The sequence below is a fragment of the Giraffa tippelskirchi genome, chromosome 13 (genome assembly GCF_054371585.1).
Source record: "Giraffa tippelskirchi isolate mGirTip1 chromosome 13, T2T-mGirTip1v1.2.pri, whole genome shotgun sequence".
Lineage (NCBI taxonomy): Eukaryota > Metazoa > Chordata > Mammalia > Artiodactyla > Giraffidae > Giraffa > Giraffa tippelskirchi.
In genome coordinates, this window is record NC_137287.1 from 39,767,023 (window position 1) to 39,790,858 (window position 23,836).

Genomic DNA, 23,836 nt, shown 5'->3' on the forward strand with positions numbered 1-23,836 from the left:
CCTGAAAGAAAATTCAAAGTGATTCTTGATTCTGGCCAAATGGTGAATCTAGTTGAATGAAAAAATACGCAGGCTGTGAATATATAGTCTCTAAACAAGCCTAAAAGCACACCTTGTATCCGGCAAATAAAAATTAGGCCTGAGAGATGCTTCACTTTGAGTGGAGACATCGTGTCGCTTGTGAAATGTTAAGAGATTAAGTTCTAAATTTTTAATATAGACAGGTATTAGTAATTTAGTCTTTTACTATTAAGATAATAATTTTCATCTTTATGTTACCACATGTTGGTATAATGATGGAGCAGATAAAAGAAATGCTCAAACCTAAAATGAATATTTTGAAATTAAGCTTCAGGTACATGGATTACCTTGACAGTCAATTCCATGTTTCCCAGATGCTATCACTTATATATAGTACTTTGGCTTCAGTAACTTGTCATACCTTTTTGTCATATTTGTTGGTATAATTTTAATTTTATTCATGTAAATTTGAATTAACTTGGAAAACATTTCAGGCTTGAATCATTTATTCTTATGGCCTGTCAACTCTTTAAAGAATTGTCACTAATTGATACTTCATTGGCAAGTCGTTTAAATATACTTGTCATTAAATCATACTTTGGGACTCAAGTGGTGAGCTTTAACCAAACTCTTCTTGTTTTCATCTTCCCACTGCTAGTTATGCTATTAACTTAGCACATGTTTACAAACAATTTGCTCATAATTCTCATTTTAAGGATCAATTACTATCATTTGAATACCAGATTGCCCCATAAAAATGAAGGGTGGCAGCAGGATTTGAGAGCAGCAGGAATGGAGTGAGTCAGGGAGAGGGCTGTAGGGGCTGCGGTCCAGAGGCATGTAGGTGGAGGCCAGGATAACGAGGCTCCTTGAGGGCCATGGGAGCAACCTCATTTGTTAAATTTGATTTTTCTTTTATACTGGAATATAGTTGATATACAATTTTGTGTTAGTTTCAGATGTACAGCAAATTGATTCAGTTATACACACATCCATTCTTTTTCAGTTCCTTTTCCCATGTAGGTGACTACAGAATACTGAGTCGAGTTCCCTGTGCTCTACAGCAGGTCCTTATGGTTAGCCAAGGGCAAAGGTGGGGAGGAGGGATAAATTAGGAGTTTTGAATGAACATAGACACACTACTAGATATCAAATAGATAAGCCACAAGGGAATGGCCTCCTTTTTTTGCTGGGATAGGAATCTGTTGGAAAGATGGTTGGAATATGGTTGGAATATTGTGAAGATCTGGTTGGAATATGTGAAGATCTCTGAAGTTAATCAAAGCCTCTAATAAAGAAAGAGGGGAAATGTTCCACAGGGTGGAATTTTCCACCACTTGTTGCACATTCACACCCATTTCTTTCTGGTTGTGAGGTGGTGAAGCTCTGCAGATGTATTGGGAGGGGCAGGGCGTGGACAGCGGATCTGCATCTTTGTGGAGTAACTTAATATCAGGAAGGTCGGAGGGTGGCCCCTTCTGTGTCTGTAACCAGATTCAGTGAGGAGGGAAAGAAGGTGAGTTGCTGTGTGTGGTGATAGTTTTCAAAGTCCATATGTTGTGGTTATCTATTATTAGCACAACATCATAGTAAAGTGATTTGATAAACTCAGTGACAGAGCATGTTATTAGGCAGCTGTGAGACAACTTCGGCAAGAACTGGCTGATATCCTCAAAAAGCGGTCTATGACGGAGGCTTCACTGGAGGTCTTGTCATGTTATCGTGCCAGCTTAGAAGTTGAGACACAGGATTTAAGGAGCAAGTTACGTCAACTCACAAGTCAGCTACGTGTGAAATTGAATGTGTCGACAGTTAATATGTAGGATAAAGTGTTTTAGGACACTCATTTTCATAAACAGCTTTCTTTTGTATTTTCATTACAAGTAATTTACTCCAGTTCTATTATCTTTATAATGCACTCGTTTCTTAAACTCTGGCTTACATTCTGCCATTTGCATTATATATGTTTTACTTATGTTATTTACCCTTAGGAAAGTGGAGAAATGTGCATCATTGGTCACACAAGTTGAGAGACTTTTTTTCTATTGAACAATATTTTTTTTTAGTGATAGCTGTATTACCATGATGAGGCAAGCCAGATAAAATCAGAGGATAATGTTTAATGGAAGGTTCCAGAAAATTATCATTTCTCATCTTCCCTTTTGTGAATGGCTGTAGAGTTCTGTATATATTTATATTTATTTCGTGAATTTCAGAATAACTTGTGCAGAAAGGGTATTATACAAACCAGTTGACTTCAGGCGTTGCCTTCTTTTCTATTCATTTTAGATAATATTGTAAAAGCAAGGAGGTCCTCAGATGGAGTATAGTATGTACATCCAAAATAAAGAATTAAGAACATTATCTAGATCGTGCCTTTGGATTTTTTAAAAAGCTATTGAGATATAATTGATGTATCATATAATTCACCCATTCCAAGTGTGTAGTCCAGTATCTCTTAGTCTAGAGAGGTGTCACCTGTGACCACAGTCAATTTTAGAGCATTTCCATCACCCCTCAAAAGAAACCCTGCATCCCTTATGATGGGGCCAACCACCTATGGCCCCCTCATCTCCCTCAGCCCCAGGCAACCCCCAGTCTGATATCCATCTGTGTGGACATGCCTGTTCTGGGTATTTCATATAAGTGGAATCACACAGTGTGTGTTCCTTTCTGGTTAGCTTTTCTCATCTGATGTCATGTTTTCGCGGTTCATCCATGTAATAGCACGTATCACTTCTTCCATTTCTGTTGATTGTCAAACGATAAACAGTATGTGGCCATATTTATCCATTCATAAGTTGATGGAGATTTGGGTTGTTTCCACTTTGTGACTATTAATGATGCTGCTGTGAACATTGGTTTATACGTTTCTGGATGGGCATGTTTTTATTTCCCTGTGGTGGGATTTTATCCTCAGAGTTCACTGGCTGATTTCTCCTTTTCTTGCCTTTGCTCAGACTGTCCTGTCTTTACAGTTTCTATTTCTCTTGGGTAGTCCTCCGTTCATTCAGACCTGGTGCCCAGTCTCTCCTCCTCCAGAGCTTCCCTGACTGTCCAGCTCTCATCGAGCCCTTTCTCTTCAGCCCTGTCATCTAGTCTGTGAAGAGCAATTTAGCCCTTCACTTTACATTGTTGTCATTTTTTTCATGAGGGAGAATCTTGTCTAAGTATACATTAATCTAACAGGGAATATTTCTTGATATGCACAGCACTTGTCTTGCGTAAATGGAAAATAGTTTAGCTTAACAATTGTTAGAATACAACTAAGTACTTCATCCATACCAATAATTTCTTCTTGGAGACGCTGGTATAGTAAAACTTTTATTAAAATGTATTTTAAGTAATTAAATGTAAAATTGAAAGCACTTAGTCTAATAGAGGAGAATTGTTCAATTAAATGCTTTTTTTCCCCTGACTCTGGTAGTAAAATGTAAATGTGCTTTCCTTCATTATGCAGCCAGAAGTGGGATTTATGGGTATCTAGCCTTTCAGGCCTCTATGGATTTGTAACCTTCCCAGCCTAAGGTTCTGGGGATGTCTTCTCTGATATCCATAACTGGTAACCTTAATTTTCTCATCTGAGTACTTGCTAGACATGAACAGTTGCTGGGAATGAATTTATTCAGAACTTTGATTTAGCAGTCGGGTAATATTTCCATGGCAGTGACTTCACCCTTCCTCTGACGGTCATGTAAAGTTCTGTACCACTCTGTCCAGGAGGTGCTATTTGCATATTAACCGGTGGTCATTGTCCACTGAGTAGTACAGAGAGGAAGTAAGTTACAAATTATTGTTAAGTGGAGAAAAGTACTGAAGTACTAGGTGGTTAGTGGAGTCAGTGAACGTTTTCGAAGTACTGGACACATGTGTTCTGGGCCTCATGCTCCCCCTTACTGCCACCTGCAACGGTATGAAGAGTGAGTTCACTGTGACTTGTGTGCTGCTGCTGCTGCTGCTAAGTCGCTTCAGTCGTGTCCGACTCTGTGCGACCCCATAGACAGCAGCCCACCAGGCTCCGCCATCCCTGGGATTCTCCAGGCAAGAATACTGGAGTGGGTTGCCATTTCCTTCTCCAGTGCATGAAAGGGAAAAATGAAAGTGAAGTCGCTCAGTCGTGTCCGACTCTCAGCGACCCCATGGACTGTAGCCTACCAGGCTCCTCCATCCATGGGATTTTCCAGGCAAGAGTACTGGAGTGGGGTGCCATTGCCTTCTCCGGTGACTTGTGTAGAAGACCCCAAATCGTTTTCAGTTAAAATACAGCGACCGTAATAATGCCAGTTACAAACAGCTCTTACTATGTGCCACATCCTCTTCTAAATACATTGTGTATATAGTCGCTAGTTTAATCTTCCCAGCATCCCACTGAGGTTGATGCTACCACTGTCTCCATGTTATGGATGGAGAAACTGAGATACAGAAAGGTTAAGTGATTTGCCCCAGGACTCACAGCTGAGAACTGATGGAACTGGAACACAGGCCTATGCATTCTAGCTCCTGTGTAGCTCCTGCCTCTCACACTAGGCCCTGAAGCATCTGGTTGTCACCAACAGCTGTATTAGCTCTCGTAATCACTGGAAGAGCCGTGGTCATTCACATATGTGCATATTTAAAGTGATGGCTGATGTGGAGCTTGGAATAAAAAAAATAAAAAGTTACCATAAGGTAATTTTCTGTCTTTCCCCATTTGGCCAGTTAACAAATTTATGTGTTTGTTTGAGAAAATCTAATTTAAAGCATGGATGATGTTGTATTTGAGTGCTAGAGGAGAGGTCAGCATCCTGCAAAGGGCACACAGTAAATATTTTCAGTTTGTGGACTGTAAGGCGTCTGTTGTAACAGCTCAACTCTGCTGTATGGCAGGAAAGCAGCTGTAAACAATATGCAGACGAAAGAGACAGAAAGTGATGATGGCGGATTCGCTAGGTTATCAGTAGTTAAAACAGTTGTTTTTCCTTTTTTTTCTCTTTTTAGTTGCAAGAAGCACAGGATCAACATATAGAGGCCGTGAGATGTGCTGAAAAACCACAGGATCACATCCAAAAGTACGATTTAAAGCATCACAGAAAACAACTTAAGTATAGAGCAGATAAACAGTATAATACAAGAATTAAATCAGTAATGATAATAAACACATCACTGTGAAGCTAGGTGACATTTCAGCTTTGAGCTGTTTTGAGATGCATATTTTTCCCCCATTATTTCCATATTTTGCACATTACCCACAAGTGAAAAGGGAAAGTTTTAGTCACTCAGTCGCATCCAACTCTTTATGACCCCATGAGATATAGCCCAGCAGGGTCCTCTGTTCATGGAATTCTCCAGGCAAGAATCCTGGAGTGGCTTGCCATTTCCTTGTCCAGGGGATCTTCCTGACCCAGGGATCGAACCTAGGTTTCCTGCATTGCCAGCAGATTCTTTACCATCTAAGCCACCAGAGAAGCCGATTGTCCACAAAACACAACTAGAAAAACAGTACAGTTGCCAAATCATTTACTTTTCAAAATTCTAAGATCCTCTATAATTGAACTGCAGATGTTTGTTCAGCAACAGTGTGGTGTTTTAAAAATCTATGTGTGAAGGACTTCCTTGAGAGTTCAGGGGTTAAAACTCTGCCTTCCAAGGCAGAATGTGCGGGTTTGACCCCTGTCGGGGAGCTAAGATCCCATGTGCCTCACAGCCAAAAATCCAAAACATAAAACAGAAGTAATGCTGTAGTGAATTCAATAAAGACTTTAAGAATGGTCCACATCCAAAAAATGTTAAAAAAAAAAAAAACCTATGTGTGAGAATAATTATTTTAAATCTGCATTTTAGGCTTGAAATTGAAAATGCCAAGTTACAAACTACAGTCATAAAGCAAGTGGGCAAAACTGAACAACTTCAGAAAAAGTTACGTACAAGATTGGTAAGTCAACCTCTTAATGTCTGTCATACTGAGGAAGAATTTTAACTTTTTTCTAGTAATATGTTTTGGACAGTGTGAAAAATCTCATTGATTAAAGAGTTGACTGAATTTTTACCGATATTGTTTGCTACTGGTAGCATAATTCCTCTTTATAGAAGAAGAGGACTGAATTCATAAAATTAATGATTTTTGTCGTAAGATTTTAATTTAAAACGTGAGAATCCAGTCGAAAAGCAATATTTTATATAGACCACATTTTGTTTGTTCATTCCTCTGTCAATGAAATTGGGGTTTTTCCACTTTCTGGCTGTTGTTAATAATGCTGCCATGAACACTGGTACATACACAAACATCTGTTTGAGTCTGGAACTTTGAGTAATGATTTGATTGAGAATTCTGAATTTCTCTTGTAATCCAAACCTTTCTGTGAGATTTTAGAGAATGAATCATTTTTAATATTGCAGTTTGTTCTCTTCACCAGGAATGAATACTGTCTCTCTATGGAACAGTTCTTTCTGAAAGAATATATTTTTTCCTTTCTTGGATTTTTGTTTTTTTAAAGAGGTGGAGTTTGCATGGGATTTTTTTTTCAAAGATTATTTTCGTAAGATGTGATTTAACAAAACCAGGAATATCTTGAACCACTGATGAAAATTATTTTAGAGCATCTTTAGAAAGTAAAATGTAAATATAGCCACACTTTAAAAAACTTCCATTAGCATTTAGTATTTTATGTGTCAGTTCAGTCGCTCAGTTGTGTCCAACTTGGCAAACCAATGGCCTGCAGCAAGCCAGTCTTCCTTGTCCATCACCAACTCCTGGAGCCTGCTCAAACTCATGTCCATCGAGTAAGTGATGCAATCCAACCATCTCATCCTCTGACGTCTCCTTCTCCTCCTGCCTTCAGTCTTTCCCAGCATCAGGGTCTTTTTCAATGAGTCAGTTCTTCACATCAGGTGGCCAAAGTATTGGAGCTTCAGCTTCAGAATCAGTCATATGAATATTCAGGACTGATTTCCTCCAGGATTGACCGGTTGGATCTCCGTGCACTCCAAGGGACTCTCAAGAGTCTTCACCAACACCACAGTTCAAAAGCATCAGTTCTTTGGGGTTCAGCTTTCTTGATGGTCCAACTCGCATATCCATCCATGATTACTGGAAAAACCATAGCTTTGACTAGACAGACCTTTGTCAGCAAAGTAATATCTCTGCTTTTAATATACTGTGTAGGTTGGTCATAACTTTTCTTCCAAGAAGGAGGCGTTTTTTAATTTCATGGATATAGTCACCATCTGCAGTGATTTTGGAGCTCCCCAAAATAAAGTCTGTCACTGTTTCCATTGTTCTCCCATCTATCTGCCATGAAGTGATGGGACTGGATGCCATGATCTTAGTTTCCTCAATGTTGAGTTTTAAGTCAGCTTTTTCACTCTCCTCTTTCCCTTTCTTCAAGAGGATCTTCAGATCCTCTTCACTTTCTGCCATAAGGGTGGTGTCATCTGCATATCTGAGGTTATTGATATTTCTCCCAGCAACCTTGATTCCAGCTTGTGATTCCTCCACTGTGGCATTTCACATGATGTACTCTGCATATAAGTTAAATAAGCAGGTTAAATACACAGCCTTGATGTACTCTTTTCCCAGTTTGGAACCAGTTCGTTGTTCCATGTCTAGTTCTAACTATTGCTCCTTGAGCTGCATACAGGTTTCTGAGGAGGCAGGTAAGGTAGTCTGGTATTCCCATCTCTTTTAAGAATTTTGCACAGTTTCTTTGATCCACACAGTCAAAGGCTTTGACATAGTCAATGAAGCAGAAGTAGATGTTTTTCTGGAATTCTCTTGCTTTTTCTATGATCCTCTGGATGTTGGAAATTTGTACTCTGGTTCCTCTGCCTTTTTTTTTTTTTTTATAAATTTATTTATTTTAGTTGGGGGCTAATTACTTTACAATATTGTAATAGTTTTTGCCATACATTGACATGAATCAGCCATGGGTTTTCCTCTGCCTTTTTTACATCCAGCTTGAACATCTGGAAGTTCTCGGTTCATGTACTGTTGAAGCCTCACTTGGAGAATCTTGAGCATTACTTTGCTAGCATGTGAGATGAGTGCAATTGTGCAGTAGTTTGAACATTCTTTGGCATTGCCTTTCTTTGGGATTGGAATGAAAACTGACCTTTTCCAGTCCTGTGGCCACTGCTGAGTTTTCCACATTTGCTGGCATATTGATTGCAGCACATTCACAGCATCATCATTTAGGATTTGAAAGAGCTCAACTGGAATTCCATTACCTTCACTAGCTTTGTTCGTAGTGGTGCTTCTTAAGGCCCACCTGACTTTGTACTCCAGGATGTCTGCCTCTAGGTGAGTGATCACACCATCATGGTTATCTGGGTCATGAAGATCTTTTTTGTATAGTTCTTTTGTGTTCTTGCCACCTCTTTGTAATATCTTCTGCTTTCTGTTAGGTTCATACCATTTCTGTCCTTAATTGGCGCATCTTTGCATGAAATGTTCCCTTGGTATCTCTCATTTTCTTGACGAGATCTCCAGTCTTTCCCATTCTGCTGTTTTCCTCTGTTTCTTTGCATTGATCACTGAGGAATGCTTTCTTATGTCTCCTTGCTATCCTTTAGAATTCTTTAGCTGAAGTTGAGCAGTTCTATGATGACCTACAAGACCTTCTAGAACTAACACGAAAAAAAAAATATACTTTTTATCATAGGGGACTGGAATGCAAAGTAGGAACTCAAGAGATCTGTGGCATAACAGGCAAGTTTGGTCTTGGAGTACAAAATGAAGCAGGGCAAAGGCAAACAGATTTTTGCCAAGAGAACACACTGGTCATAGCAAACACCCTCTTCCAATAACACAAGAGATGAATCTACACATGGACATCACCAGATGGTCAATTTCATGTGTAACAACCTCTATATTTAACAAATAAATGTCACCAGTTTAAATTCCAGAAAAATGATGAAATGATGAAAAATCATTTTCAGATGTTTGAAGCAAAGTCATTCATTTTGAAATCTGGCACCAGGTTTATAAACTGCGTTGACTACAAATGCTGATCACTTGTGAGCTCATCAAAGATAATATATATATTTTTTAATTTCTGTGCTCACACTCTGAGCTCTGTGCTGTCTTTTTCATAAGAAATGACCTCTGTCTGTAGGTGAGTCATGATTCCTAAGCCAGGTTCCTCTTTATCGAACTTCTAAGAAAATCCCAAAGGCTTCTTCTCATTTTGTATGTCTTGGTCTCTCAGTTGGACTTCCCTGGTGTCTCAGACAGTAAAGAATCTGTCTGCAATGCAGGAGACCCAGGTTTGATGCCTGGGTTGGGAAGATCCCCTGGAGAAAGTGAACGTGAAAGTCGCTTAGTTGTGTCTGACTCTTTGAGACCCCATGGACCATATAGTCCATGGAATTTTCCAGGGCAGAATACTGGAGTGGGTAGCCTTTCCCTTCTCCAGGGGATCTTCGCAACCCAGGGATCGAACCCAGGTCTCCTGCATTGTGGGCAGATTCTTTACCAGCTGAGCCACAAGGGAAGCCCAAGAATACTGGAGTGGGTAGCCTATCGCTTCTCCAGCGGGTCTTCCCCACCCAGGGATCAAACCGGAATCTCCTGTACCGCAGGCAGGTACTTTACCAACTGAGCTATCAGGGAAGCCCTATCCCCTGGAGAAGGAAATGGCAACCTACTCCAGTGTTCTTTCCCAGAGAATCCCATGGACAGAAGAGCCTGGTGGGCTTCAGTCTACAGGGTCACAGAGTCAGACATGACTGGGCGACTCACACTTGGTCTCTGTTAGGTGAAACAAACAAGCAGTGTTTTTGCTGCCAAGGTTCTCTTTAAAGCTTTTGGTGTCCTGTGAATTTGATTGGGGTTCACGCCATTAGAAAAGTTACCCTCAAAAATCTTTTTGAAGGAAGCACTGCACCTTGGGCTTCCTGTGAAACTTTGCAGGATGACACCTTTAACATTCTTCTGCTCTTAAGATCCTTAAAGGCATCTGAGGTACCACCTTAAGTCTTTCCAGGGTCTTCCACTTACAGTCTACAGGTGTTACCTTTAGACCGTGTTTCCCTGGCAGCACCCTAGATTTGATATTAGCCCAGAAGCCATTTCTGTCCTTTAGCATCATGTGACAGTTGGACATGTGGAGGTGCTGTAAAGGGGATGCAGACACTGAACCCAGTGAGTCCTGGCTCCTTTATATTTCACAGCACTTTTCATTGTTCTGACAGCCTCTCCCTCACTGATGTACTTTCAGCTGCTTCGCAGCAAGAAGTCTCCACCCCTGTGTCAGAGTCAGCTTCTCCTCTTGCCTAGAAGCCGTCACCAGCAGCCTCTTCAAGGACCATCGGGCTTCTGTGGACAGTGTCAGGAAGCCTGCTGGGTTTTCATTCCTTTCTCTGCATCCATTCAAGTGCCACCTACCTCCAGGTTCAAAGGCATTCTCACATGTTTCAGCTCTTTTTAAATGGCAGTACCTCGTTAGGGGGCATCACCGACTCGATGGACACGAGTTTGAGCAAGCTCCAGGAGTTGATGGTGGACAGGGAAGCCTGGCGTGCAGTAGTCCACGGGGTCACCAAGAGTCAGACATGACTGAGCGACTGAACTGCACTGAACCCCGTTTTTAATATCAGTATCTGTGCCAGTTATTTACTGTTAACAAATTGCATTAGAGATCACCTCAAAGCCTAGTGACTCAAAACAGCATTTCCTTTGTTCACAAGTCTGCGTTGGGGCAAGCCTCAGTGAGTGAGGCCAGCTCATTTCTTCTCCAGTCGCATCAGCCAGGGTGTCGTGAAGGTGGGGACCAGAGTCATCTGAAGACTTGTTCATGCACACATCTGGCAGTTGGAGCTGGCTTTTGGAGGAGACATTAGGTGGGGACGGTCAGTGGGGACACTGACGTGCTCAGTATGTGGCCTGGGCTGCTTCAGAGTGTGGTGACTAATGCTAAGAATGGGCTTTCCCCATGGAGCCAAAGTCAGAAGCTATTTAGGTTGAGAAATCACATAGCAGTTCCCCCAGGCTCTGTCCACTAGAATCAGTTATTGAGGCCAGCACATGTTTAATGGGAGGGAATTTCATGACAAAAGTGTCAAAGAATTTGTAGACATGTTTGAAAACCACCACGTGAGTGGTAAGTCCACTCACGTCGACTTACCAAGTAATCATTCTGTCTAAATGAAAGTTCTTTCCAACTCTGTGTCACTGAAATTCCAGGAAATATTGTTTGTTTGTTTTGTTTGACATGTTCTCTTATTCTGTGGAAAGTAACAAAGGGTTACAAGAATGAGGCATTTTGTTGTTGTTCAGAAAAATGTATGGATCATCTCACTAAACTCTTAGGAGATGGGATTTCTTTAACCTTGTGAATCATTTCTCTTTGGAATGTAATTCAAATGAGCAAAAACTGTTTGTAGTTCAGAAAAAGGCTTATTGGATTAGAATCCATATTTACAAGATTTAGTAATTAGTCTTATTTTCACAATCTTCTTTTGGGAGGCACTTACTAACTCAGCCCTAGATAACTCGACACAGGATACCTCAAACTTCTTTAAAAACCGTGGGACAAGATGGGGGGAAGGAGTAAGAGACATTCTACTAGGATGTGACTTGCAGTCATTCTACGGAGGAAAGATAGAAAAGTATTACTGTAGAACAATTAAAGAGTGTAAAATCAAGTGCAGATGTTGTGTGACTAAGATGATAGTGAGGAATATATTTTGTGACTCTTGGTGGTTTGAACTTCTTTCTTGATTCTCTGAGGTATTCCAGGTCCTGCAGTCTATAATACAGATACCATCGTATGTATTTGATTCTCGGTTTGTGTTAGGCTGGGCTCAGTCCACTTCCCTCAGAACCAAATGGTATTGTTTTATTTTTGCAGATTGATCGTCTTCCAGCAGAGCTGGAAACTGCATGTTCACAGTGTCCGCACCTGGATGCAAAAATTCAAGTTCTTGAACAGGAGTTATTGTCAATGAAAGGATGGCAAAGGAAATGTGAGAAACTAGAGAAAGAGATAAAGAAGTTGGAGCAAGAGGTAGTGGAACTTGAAAGTCATATAGAACTGAATATGATAGAACACACTCAATTTGAGCAGTATAAACGGGAGATTGAAGAAAGAGCAAGACAGGATCTTATAGAGAAATTAAAAGAAGTCAACCTATTTTTGCAGGATAACTTGTTGATAAGTCATGTGCTTGAATTCACCTCACTGTAAATTACATTTTAGATGTATACAGCTTATGTGTTTCCTCTACTTCCCTTAGAGCAGTGTGTTTTGTAGATTTCTGAAAGGAAGGGGGCACTTGTTTCTCCTTATAAATATTTCAGTTTCCATCACAGTTATCACTAAATTGATCTTTCAGAATGCTTCTCACTAGAGAATCCTTTTACTTATAAGACCAATTGGTATAAAACAAGACTATGAGGAGGAAAAAAAATATGTGGTTTAGAACTGGTACCATCCTCTTGAATTATTCTTAAGTTGTCTGTTCAATTTCTAAATTTTCACTTCATCCTCTTAGTCATTGAATTATCCGGTTCATTAAGTACTACTATAACATTGATTCCACATGAATTTTATAATTCAGATTTAATTCATGTCACATTGACATGAATTATTTTAAAGTATTTTAAAGTTCCACTCTTCTTATTTTCACATTTAAAATCGCTGTCTGAATTACTGACTCAAAACTAAATGGAACAAATATAATTATTCAGGTTATAATTATTTTAAAAATGTATCTTTTTAAATTTGACTTAGATACAAGCAGCATCTCAAGAAAACTTGGAGCAGCTACAAGAGGAGCATATTGCTTCCATAAGAAGTCAGATGGAACTCAGAATTAAAGACTTGAAATCTGAAATCTCCAAGATGGAAACTTCTCAAGATTCTAATAAAGCAGAGTTGGAAAAATATAAGAAACTCTACTTAGAGGAACTAAAACTTACAAAGTCATTGGAAAATAAACTAGACAAGTAAGTCAAAACACAGAATCACAGAAGATAAATTTCGTCCATTCATTTCTCTGAAGCCTAATTTTTCTTGATCCAGGTTCCTGAGATTAGTAGGAAATGAAAGCTAACTATATAGTCACTTCTAGAGGGCACCCTAAGAAAAATGAGTTATACAATATCCTTGTAAGTTTTTCTATGCTACTTAAAAGCATGCTTGTGAAATAGGGGGAATTCACACAGGGGTGAAAGGCAGGGTAATTCACAGAGTGGCTGAAGCTAGCATGGTGACCTGACTGAGGGGGTATGTGGAGGCTGGAAAGGGCAGATCCCACCTGCAGTGCTGAGTCCAGGCTTCCCCGCTGCCGTCTGAAAGCAGAGCACTCCTAGGACGCCTTTCCTCAGCCCGAAGAGCATACAGCAAAGCAGCAGGTACCAGAGGACACATTCTGCTAGCCGATGCCTAAAATAAGTAGACACAAGGGAAGCGCAGGTGCTCCCAGAGAGGGTTCAGGGCTGTGGCGACTTGATGCTGGGATGTGGGGTGTGGCTTCTGGGGAAGGATCCCGGAGGGGCCGGTCTCCCTGCTTGGGGAGCGCGATGCCTCTCACTGTAGACATGCACTGAATGCAGTTGTGACTTTTTGCCTTTTGAAATGAAACCAAACCTTGTCCTCAGTTTTTTTTTGGGGGGGAGGGGGCCATCAAAAACAGTTGCTGACATAGGCCCTTCGTAGAAGTGAAGTAACATAAAATGAACTTTGGAAAAGAGGGGATACTTGTCATTGTTCCTGGGGCTGTTATTTAGCCCTTTTGTCTCCCATTGACTTTCTCGTCCTCCCCTCGAGATTGTGGCTCTAGGTGATTCCTCAAAGCCAAATGCTTAATTTTCCGAGTTCATGAGGGAACCGTATATACAAGGGTGGTGAAAGGAAGCACTTGAAAATGGCTTTGTGGGATGATATGTTTCTTCATCCCTGAACTGTTTCCTTGAGGCAGGTGTGTCCCAGAGGCAGCAGGGATCACTGTGAGCCCACCTCCCTTCTCTCTGACGCCCTTTCTCTGGTCTCCCACTGTGACTTGTCACTTGAGGCGCCCCAGACACATGTGTACTTCTTTAGAGCAAGGTTACAACTGTCACTGTTTACAGGAGGTCTCCTCTGTGTTTTCAGTGTTCAAATAGTTTAATGGGAATTCCATTTACTATACAGCAACTTAAAAAATGCCAGTCATGTAGGGAAGCATGAATGAAATTGGTGTTTTCCATATTCCCCAGGACTAATGAGAGGCTGCTAGAGATGAGCACCAAAGTTGAGGTGGAGAAAGAGCAGAACAGATCTTTACTGAGCACTCTCACCACGAGGCCAGTCCTGGAGCCCCCTTGCATTGGGAATTTCAATAATACTTCAGTGTTCAATATGAAACTTCTGAGCTGTTTATTTGACTTATGTGCACTAAGTTCAGTTCAGTTCAGTCGCTCAGTCGTGTCCGACTCTCTGCGACCCCATGAATTGCAGCACGCCAGGCCTCTCTGTCCATCACCAACTCCCGGAGTCCACCCAAACCCATGTTCATCGAGTCGGTGATGCCATCCAACCATCTCATCCTCTGTCGTCCCCTTCTCCTCCCGCCCCCATTCCTACCCAGCATTAGGGTCTTTTCCAATGAGTCAACCCTTCGCATGAGGTGGCCAAAGTATTGGAGCTTCAGCTTCAACATCAGACCTTCCAATGAACACCCAGGATTGATCTCTTTTAGGACGGATTGATTGGATCTCCTTGCAGTCCAAGGGACTCTCAAGAGTCTTCTCCAACACCACAGTTCAAAAGCATCAATTCTGTGGTGCTCAGCTTTCTTCACCGTCCAACTCTCACATCCATACATGAGTAAAAGCCATAATTAACTGTACTAATCAAGGAGAAAAAAATTTTATGATTTTTTTTTTTGTCCTAGATGTCTATTTTTAAGAGATACTTATGAACCTCTTCAATTTCTTGAAAAGCTGCCTTTAGATTCTACTTCAGAAATGAACTCTTATTCCCTGGTAACTGAAAGGGTTCTCTCAGGTGTCTGGCCTCCTCTCTGATGGTCTCACTCTGGCCACGCTTCACAGTCACCGCAGGCTCCTCTGCTCCCACCGCAGGCTCTCTGCCCCTCAGCATAAGCGACTGACGGGAGTCTGAACACTGACCACATATGGGTGCTTTTCATCGGAAGGAATCCTGGACAAATCCTTTTTATGAATTAAACAAACTTGTAATACTAAATCAAAAGATTAATTTGTCGTTTTAGGTTATCATTTTTTGTCATTTTCTTACACAAGAATACATCTTTAATTGCTATTTTACTTATAGCCTTTTTATATAAATTTCTAAAAAATATCTTTCTGAGCAATTGTAGAATGTTTCTAAATTTGTAGTTCAAGCAAACATTAAAAATTTTTAAATGAAGCTCCCTTTTGCTTGACAGCACCTGGGTGAATGATGACTAAGCGAGTAATGATGGGGAGTCTTTAAATTGGAACTAGTTTTCATCGTGTAATCATTATGATTAAAATATCCAGTCAGTGCACACAGGTTTATGGTTTTGATGGTGTTTTCATGATGTTGGTGATGCAGAGAAAAGTTCAGTTCAGTCGCTCAGTCGTGTCTGAGTCTTTGCTACCCCATGGACTGCAGCACACCAGGCTTCCCTGTCCATCACCAATGCCCAGATCTTACTCAGACTCATGTCCATCGAGTCGGTGAGGCCTTCCAACCATCTCATCCTCTGTCGTCCCCTTCTCTCTCCTCCCACCTTCAATCTGTCCCAGTATCAGGGTCTTTTCCAATGACTCGGTTCTTCACATCAGGTGGCCAAAGTATTGGAGTTTCAGCTTCAGCATCAGTCCTTCCAATGAATATTGAGGACTGATTTTCTTTTGGATGGACTGGTTAGATCTCCTTGCAGTCCAAGGGACTCTCAAGAGTCTTCACCAACACCACACTTCAAAAGCATCAATTCTTCGGCGCTCAGCTTTCTTTATAGTCCAACTCTCACATTCAGAGAAAAGTAGCCCTTGTTAAATGCGATCTCAACCTGTTTTCTCATTTGGCTTCTTGCCATCATAGACAAGCAATCTGTTTCTTTGACAGCGCTGCAGCTGTGTTGGGTCTTAGTTCTTGAGAGCCATGAACCTGGTGGACATACTTTAGCTGTGCAGTGACAGCGGGCCTCCGAACACTTCATCCCAAGTCAGACACTTCCCCACGCAGGCCTAAGAGGTGAAAGCAAATGTTTGAGCCCCGTCCCTGGGGCAGGCTGCCTACTGCAGACCCACGTTCACAGTGCTGTGGGCACATACATCTTTTCAAAGAAGAGATTCAGAACCAAGCAAGCACTTCTTAGTTCCTTCTCCCAAACTCACCCGTTAGGTAAATCTCGCTTCTCATGAGGAGGGTAGGAGTATAAGTCCTCCCCTCGAAACTTCAGGCTGAGGAAATGAAGTTCAACTGTAATTTCTGACCAGATTTATAGTTGAGATTATGCTCATACTTTTTTGTATATACCAACTAATGATGAGAGCTTGGATAGAAGTATGCTAGACAGTAAAGAGAGATCTGTTTTGTGTTTTACATTTTGTCCTAAATAATGCAAAATATGGATAATTCATTTGTTGACAAATTTTAATAAGCCAGGTTTTATCTGGAGGAAACGAACATCCTTTTAAGGATGAATCTCTTCAGTTTTGGCCTGCTTGATTCAACTCAAGATTTTCTCCTTCAAGTTCCCTGTCCTGTGTTTAATAAACTGTTATGCTGTGTAAATTAACTATATAGACTGCTACAAATAGGAGTTTGATAAAAATTTATTCTTGCTCATGCCTTTAAAACATATCATTTAGTTAGAAAGCTACTATGTCATGTCATGCCACAAGCATTACTGAACTGTATAATAAGGTTTTACATGTTCAATTTCTCTGCGTTTTAGTTAGGATTTATGTGTTTTTTCTTAATATGAGGAAGTAGCTGGCGTAGGACTCTGGACTCAGTAAGAATGCCATTGGCTTTGTTACTACTTTTGTAGAATTAGGAACTTTGACTAAATCAATGACTCTCATACCTTAAAAAAAATTTTGTTTTTTTCAAAATAGACAACCTTTCTTTAAAACAAAACAAAACAAAACAAAAACTGTTGCGTGGAACCGTATTGTGTAAAACGGAGACAAGTATAGAGCCCTTTAGATAAGGAGCGTTCAGAGACCCTGGCAGCTGTGACTTCTGTTTCTCAACCCAGCAGTGACCCCTGTGGGACCTTCCCCCTCTATGAGACATAGTTCGGAAACTAGCACTCATGGGAGAATTCTTCTCACTAAACATCTTCGAAATTAAATCTTGCTGGTACATTGTTTTCTTGTGTATAATCTTCTCACCTTTCTATGTTTTCATTAAATGGAAAAGTTTAAAGAAAATCGCAGATGTGTTTTCCTTGTTAACATTCAACTTCAAACTACTTCCTCCATTTGAACACGACCCTTACCTAGAAATCAAAATAAAGGTCTCGGAAGTACACATTTAGGGCAAGAGCTGTTAGAGGAGAAGATAGTAATCTTGTGGGTCATTACTAGGATTATGGGTCATTCCGTAACCTCTGAAATTATGTGTACTCAATAGACTGACATTTATTGTACTTTTATCAAATTAATCTAAATAGCATTCCATATATAAGTGCTCTGTTATCTAAAAGCAAAGTAAGTAGGAATTCATTTTCTTTTATTTATGTGATTATTTTTCTGCTAAGTAATCTTCAAGTTAGGTCTAGTCTCTAAAAGTATTATTTAAATATCACATGTAGTAAGTTGTATATCATTTCTATGATAATATCTCTTGTTTAACCTAAGCATAAATAATATTTGACTTATTCCAGATGCAGCGGAAGGTGGAAAAGCATATAAATAGAGAACTAGAAGAAGGTATGTTGCCAAAACGTATGAATTAAATTTAGACATTGATTTCTGAAATACTGTGAAGAGTAAGTGGCATCTCTTTTCATTGTTTGTATAACAAATGCTATGTTATATACTTTTTCTTATACATAGCTAATGAAAAATGTGAAAACATGAGCAATCATAGTAAAAAATATCCTTATTTCTTATTTATTATGTTCCATAGCTTTTTTAAAAAATCTGAAAAGGTCTATGTATTCCTTTTCATTTCTGGCTATATCTTTCCTCTACTTCCTCCATCCCTGTGGAACTGTCAGCCTGCACCCTGACACTATTCTCAGAAAACATGGAGTTCAGCTTCTCAAGTGTCTGGTAGTGGTTAAGGCTAGGAACCCCAGACTCAAGCAATTACATCTGTGTCACTGTCACTTGATGGGTGACTTTAAAATTTCTCAGTCACTGACTTTGTCACCAGTTTATCTTTTGCCCTCAGGAAGAATTCCAACCACCCACATCAGTGTGGGTCCTGCCACAGTAGTCGGCCTTATCTCCTTACCCCCCTCCTCTGCCCCTCAGCTCTGCATCTAACCAGCCAGACTGTAGGATCCCACAGGTGCGCTTCCTCACCTCCGGTCTTTGTACCTGCTTCTCCCCTCCGTCTCCTGTGCTTTTTCCTGTCCTTCAGGCCTCTGCTTCCACAGCGCCCCCACCAGGAAGCTGGCAGCACTGACACAAAGCAGGCCGTTCCTTCTGAGTGTTCCTTGTGCCGTCTTTTGTATCTGTCTTAGTATCTATGACTCTGTATGAAATCGCCTGTTCATCTATTTTTCCACTTTATAGCATATCATTTTCAGGGTGCACTGGGTCACCTTCATCGTTTACTTCCAGGGCTTGTTACAGCACCTTTGCACATAGTTACTGAGTAAATGAACGAAGAATGAGAAAACCAGAAGCTCTGATACTCAGCCACACATTCAACCATCGGCAGATAATGCAATTATCTTCTATTTTGTGTCATGCCATATATAGATATGTTTCATTCTTCAGAACACTACGAAAGGTCTCAGGTTTTTTGTTTTTTTTTTTTTTTTAGCTAATACTTTGTGAACTCAAGTATTCTAGATAAAGAATATAATTCTATCTCTTTCCAGGTGCTGCTGAATTTGAATCTGAATTCTCTAGATTGTACTCCCTATTATCTACAGGTGGATCAAATCTATATTAAGACCTACCTGTGAAAACATCAAAATGATATATATAGATTTTGAAGAAAAAAATATATAATTTGATAACTCAATAGTAAAAATATCCCTACTGGACTGTTTCCATGACATTTTAGTTCTTTCCCATTAAACATGAGAAAATCTTTATTAAAGGAAAATATTTTTGTATTCTGTGTGTATCATGAAAATTTATATGGCAATTTAAGCCATGTTTCTCTGCGTCTAACTTACTTTTAAGCGGAAACATCAGGACTGTTGAGTTTTCCATGTTCAAAGTGAAAGTGTTAGTCGCTCAGTCGTGTCCGACTCTTTGCGAGCCCATGGACTGTAGCCCACCAGGCTCCTGTGTCCCTGGAATTCTCCAGGCAAGAATAATGGAGTGGGCAGACATTCCCTTCTCCAGGGGATCTTCCAGACCCTGGGATCAACTGGAGTCACCTGCATTGCATTGGATTGTTTACCATAAGAGCCACCAGATACGCCCTTTACAAACTCAAACTGAGCCCTAATACCAGCTGTTTAAACAGCACCCATAAAACCAAACATGTCATTACTATTTAGTGGTGTTGATTGATAGCTTTTTTGTATTTTCCAGTTTTTATCACTATATATAGACCTAAAGATTTAGCTACTGCTGTTATGGCTACTGTCAATATTTTGAGGTATTGTAACTATTAATAGTGGCATAAACTTGCTACATGTAACTTTAAACACTCACTCATAGATCTTTCCACGTGGGGAAATAAGATTTGCCTGAGTTTTTGCCCTTTAAATGAATTAACTTTTCCTAATTTTTATTTTTAATTCGAGGATAATTACTTTACAATATTGTGATGGTTTCTGCCATACATCAACCTGAATCAGCCATAGATATACATATGAACCCTCCTTCCTGAACCACCCTCCTATCTCCCTCCCGATTCCAGCCCTCTAGTTCTTCACAAACCACCAGCTTTGGGATCTCTGCATCATACAGCAAATTCCAAAAAAACACACGTACCCGTGTTCATTGCAGTTATGTCCATAGCTTTAAAAGAATCTGAAAATGTCTATGTATTTCTTTCATTCTTTTCGTTCTATGTACTTCCTAGCATTTACAATAGCTAGGGCATGGAAGCAACCATTCATCAACAGATGAATGGATAAAGAAGTTGTGTATTATTCAGCTATAAAAAGGAATGCATTTGAGTCAGTTTTAATTGACTTTTGATTTACTTTTGGAGAGAGTCTTAAAATTAGAGAAAAGTTCCTCATAGATAAATAAGATTTGCCCAAGACTTTTCACCTTTTCTTTACCTATCAACCTATCTATTTTTGTTTGATTTTGGAAAAAGTCTTAAAATTAGAGAATAATTCCAAGCACCAGACAAACAGACATTTTCACAAAACTCCCTATCTCCCATATATCCTCCTAAAGTACCATTTATCTTTCCAAAATGTTATTTGTTCTCGCATAAGTGCCCCTCCTCCCCCAAGTCACCTGTCTTTCAGAAGATGCCTTCATCTCCCACTCCCTGTCATTTGCTGACGTCATCTCCCAGGTGTAGCCTCCCCTTCAAGTCACATTTCTGTATGAAGCTTGTATGTTGTTATTGTCCAGTTGATCCGTTGTGTCCAACTCTTTGTGACCCCATGGGCTGCAACACACCAGGATTCCCTGTCTGTCACCATCTCCCAGAGTTTGCTCATATTCACATCCATTGAGTCGAAGCTGCCATCTAACCATCTCATTCTTTGTTGCCTACTTTTCCTCTGGCCCTCAATCTTTCCCAGCATCAGAGTCTTTTCCAATAAGTTGGCTCTTTACATCAGGTGGCCAAAGTATTGGAGCTTCAGCATCAGTCCTTCCAATGAAACTATTCAGGGTTGATTTCTTTTAAGATTGACTGGTTTATTCTCCTTGCTGTCCAGGGGACTCGCTAGCACCACAGTTTGAAAGCATCAATTCTTCGGTGCTCAGCCTTATGGTCCAAATGTCACATGTGTACATGACTGCTAGAAAGCTATTAAGTGTTTTTTCTCATGGTTATCTGCTTTTAACAATTTAATTTGCAGATTCCCAAACACTGAACCTAAGAGGGTGCAGGAAGTGGTTTCCTCCACAATTCCAAGAGCTGACAAGTTACTAATGCTCACTTAATCCTGATCCCCTTTTCCTCCTGTCCTCTCGGTGTCTGACTTGGCAGAGCTCCAGTTCATGTGAGACTGCTGATCCTCCTCCCCCCTCACCCTCTCCACGTGACTCACGTCTCGGTGCTGCACTGCCCAGTGATCCTGCTGCTTTATTTCAGTAATTTGTATCTTCTGATGATGATTTCAAATCTCCTTTCTATAAATTTCTCACCCCGCTCTTCCCCTCTCACTTTTACCAGACAATCTTAGGTCCCACAACAAACTGCTTGAAAGGTTTGCCTGTATCTCTGGCAACTCTAGACCGTCTTCCCTCTCTTTCCCTCAAAACTGCTCCCAAGTCACTGATGACTTCCACGTCACTGAATCAAAGCCACACCTTTCCAGTCCTTGTTTGGCTGAATTTATCCTTCCTCTTGGCGTTCACTGTCACTCACCTCTTGGAGACACTCTTTCTTTTGGCTGGGCTTTCGGTATTCATTCCTTTTATCCTGAAGGCCTGGACAGGTTATTGCAATCAGAGACACAGTTCTTACTAAATATCTCACAGTAAACATACAGGTAGGTGTTGCCCCCTCACCCAGGACTGCACCTGGGGCCGTGTGTTGAGAGCAGGTCAGTTGTTCCACACCAGCAGGTGCAGGACGGCAGGAAACCTTGTCCCTGCTGCTTGTGAAGGGCCTTTTCCTTTCCTGGGAAGGATCTCCTCCTTACTCTGGCCTTTGATATGTAAGTAAAGCTGGTACCCACCCCAAAAGGGTCCTTCTGCCCATTGTCGCTCTGCCAATGGAATTAGTTGTGTTGAGAAGCAAAGGACCTGAAAGGTGGGAGCCCTCCTGTACGGCCCATGCTCTCCAATAGACCGCGGGCGGGGCTGCTCCATAGGGCTCTCGTCAGCGGGGCAGGGGTGGAGTTGGAGGGTTCTGGGAGCAGAGACAGGCGCAGCTGCTCCAGGTAATGGGGCTCACAGGGCTCGTTGACATCTTGCATTAAGGTGTCCTATGCAGCGTCAACGCACATGGCCCCCCTGCCCCAATCAGGAGCGTCAGCCAAGCTGGTTCACACCAGGAACTGCGGTTTGAAGGGCCAGGAGCAAGGCCTCTGAAGGTATCACCCTGTGAGCAAGAGAAATCAGACAAAGCACAAGGCAAAGAAGGTTAGTATTTTTATTCCTAAGTTGGTTTTTTCTTTTCTTTTTTTTTTTTTTAAACCTGGTAACTGTTCATAGGCTTTGCTGGCAACAACATCTCTCAAGGAGCCAGATCTTGGCCTCATCCCTTCTTGAAATATAAATTCTTAATGAGACAGAGCGCCTTCGGGGGACCTACCCTGAGCTATAATATTTAGTCTCCTTGGGGAGATGAGACTATGAATCCTTTCAGGTTGGAGCAATTAATTAGATGAATGGCTGGAGATGTAAGAGACAAAGAGCCTCTGAGAAACCCCAGGGAAGTTTATTTCCCCACAATTTCCCCCCTTGTTCCTAGAGGAGTTTTAGGTCGCAATTCAGCCACTTTAACCAGTCTAAGGAAACCTGAAGTTGATGGGCACCAAATCCTCTTGGCTTGTCTTGCTGCTGCTGCTGCTAAGTCGCTTCAGTCATGTCCGACTCTGTGCGACCCCATAGACGGCAGCCCACCGGGCTCCCTCGTCCCTGGGATTCTCCAGACAAGAACACTGGAGTGGGTTGCCATTTCGGCTTGTCTTAGGCAACATTTAATCAGCAAGACCCTTACCTAGCAAAAGAAATTGGTCTCAGCCGAAGTCCCCCAAGTCTTAGATTCAGGCATCTAAGCAAGTCCCTCAAAACTTATAGGGACTATTTTGGGAAGCAGGTGGCTTCCTCCTTGGGTTTCCATGTTAACCTTTTCTACCTGATCCAAGGCATTGTAGGGAAGCAAAATTTTTCACCCCAAAATGTGCCTCTTTGTCAAGAGGATGACTTTAGGTAGAGTATTTTTAAGAAACAACAGACTCAAAGTGTTTCTTTTGACCATCTCCTTAACTGTTGAACCGTTTAGATAAAGGGGCTGGCCCAGGAAGAGAGCTACCAGAGATACCGAGAAAAAAATGTGGGCCAGGTGAGGTCAGTTCAGTTCAGTCACTCAGTCATGTCCAGCTCTTTGCGAGCCCATGAATCGCAACACGCCAGGCCTCCCTGTCCATCACCAACTCCCAGAGTCTACCCAAACCCATGTCCATCAAGTCAGTGATGCCATCCAGCCATTTCATCCTCTGTCGTCCCCTTCTCCTCCTGCCCCCATTCCTTCCCAGCATTAGGGTCTTTTCTCATGAGTCAACTCTTCGCATGAGGTGGCCAACGTATTGGAGTTTCAGCTTCAACATCAGTCCTTCCAATGAACACCCAGGACTGATCTCCTTTAGGATGGAATGGTTGGATCTCCTTGCAGTCCAAGGGACTCTCAAGAGTCTTCTCCTACACCACAGTTCAAAACCATCAATTCTTTGGCGATCAGCTTTCTTCACCGTCCAACTCTCACATCCATACATGACTACTGGAAAAACCATAGCCTTGACTAGACGGGCCTTTGTTGGCAAAGTAATGTCTCTGGTTTTTAATATGCTTTCTAGGTTGGTCATAACTTTCCTTCCAAGGAATAAGCGTCTTTTAATTTCATGG

The 23,836-nt window shown here is 41.2% G+C and overlaps 1 protein-coding gene across 16 annotated transcripts in view; it reads left to right on the plus strand.

Moving 5' to 3' along the window:
* The window catches only part of LOC145531810 (ankyrin repeat domain-containing protein 26-like), a 278,301-nt gene extending 259,068 nt beyond the window's left edge, over positions 1–19,233 (plus strand). For 12 of the 16 annotated variants that reach the window (XR_014072771.1, XR_014072772.1, XM_081555327.1 and 9 more), the window contains 6 exons: positions 4,999–5,069; positions 5,842–5,932; positions 11,847–12,002; positions 12,729–12,943; positions 17,824–17,869; positions 18,994–19,233. Coding sequence is in view for 14 of the 16 variants with exons in the window: in XM_081555327.1 (XP_081411453.1) it covers positions 4,999–5,069; positions 5,842–5,932; positions 11,847–12,002; positions 12,729–12,943; positions 17,824–17,851 (561 nt within the window). In the remaining 2 variants the exon portion in view is untranslated. Of the gene's footprint in view, positions 1–4,998; positions 5,070–5,841; positions 5,933–11,846; positions 12,003–12,728; positions 12,944–14,194; positions 14,803–17,823; positions 17,870–18,730 lie in introns of those variants that run through there. The other 4 variants (XM_081555315.1, XM_081555317.1, XM_081555319.1 and 1 more) reach the window with 2 other exon arrangements.
* The last annotated feature ends 4,603 nt before the right edge of the window (positions 19,234–23,836 follow it).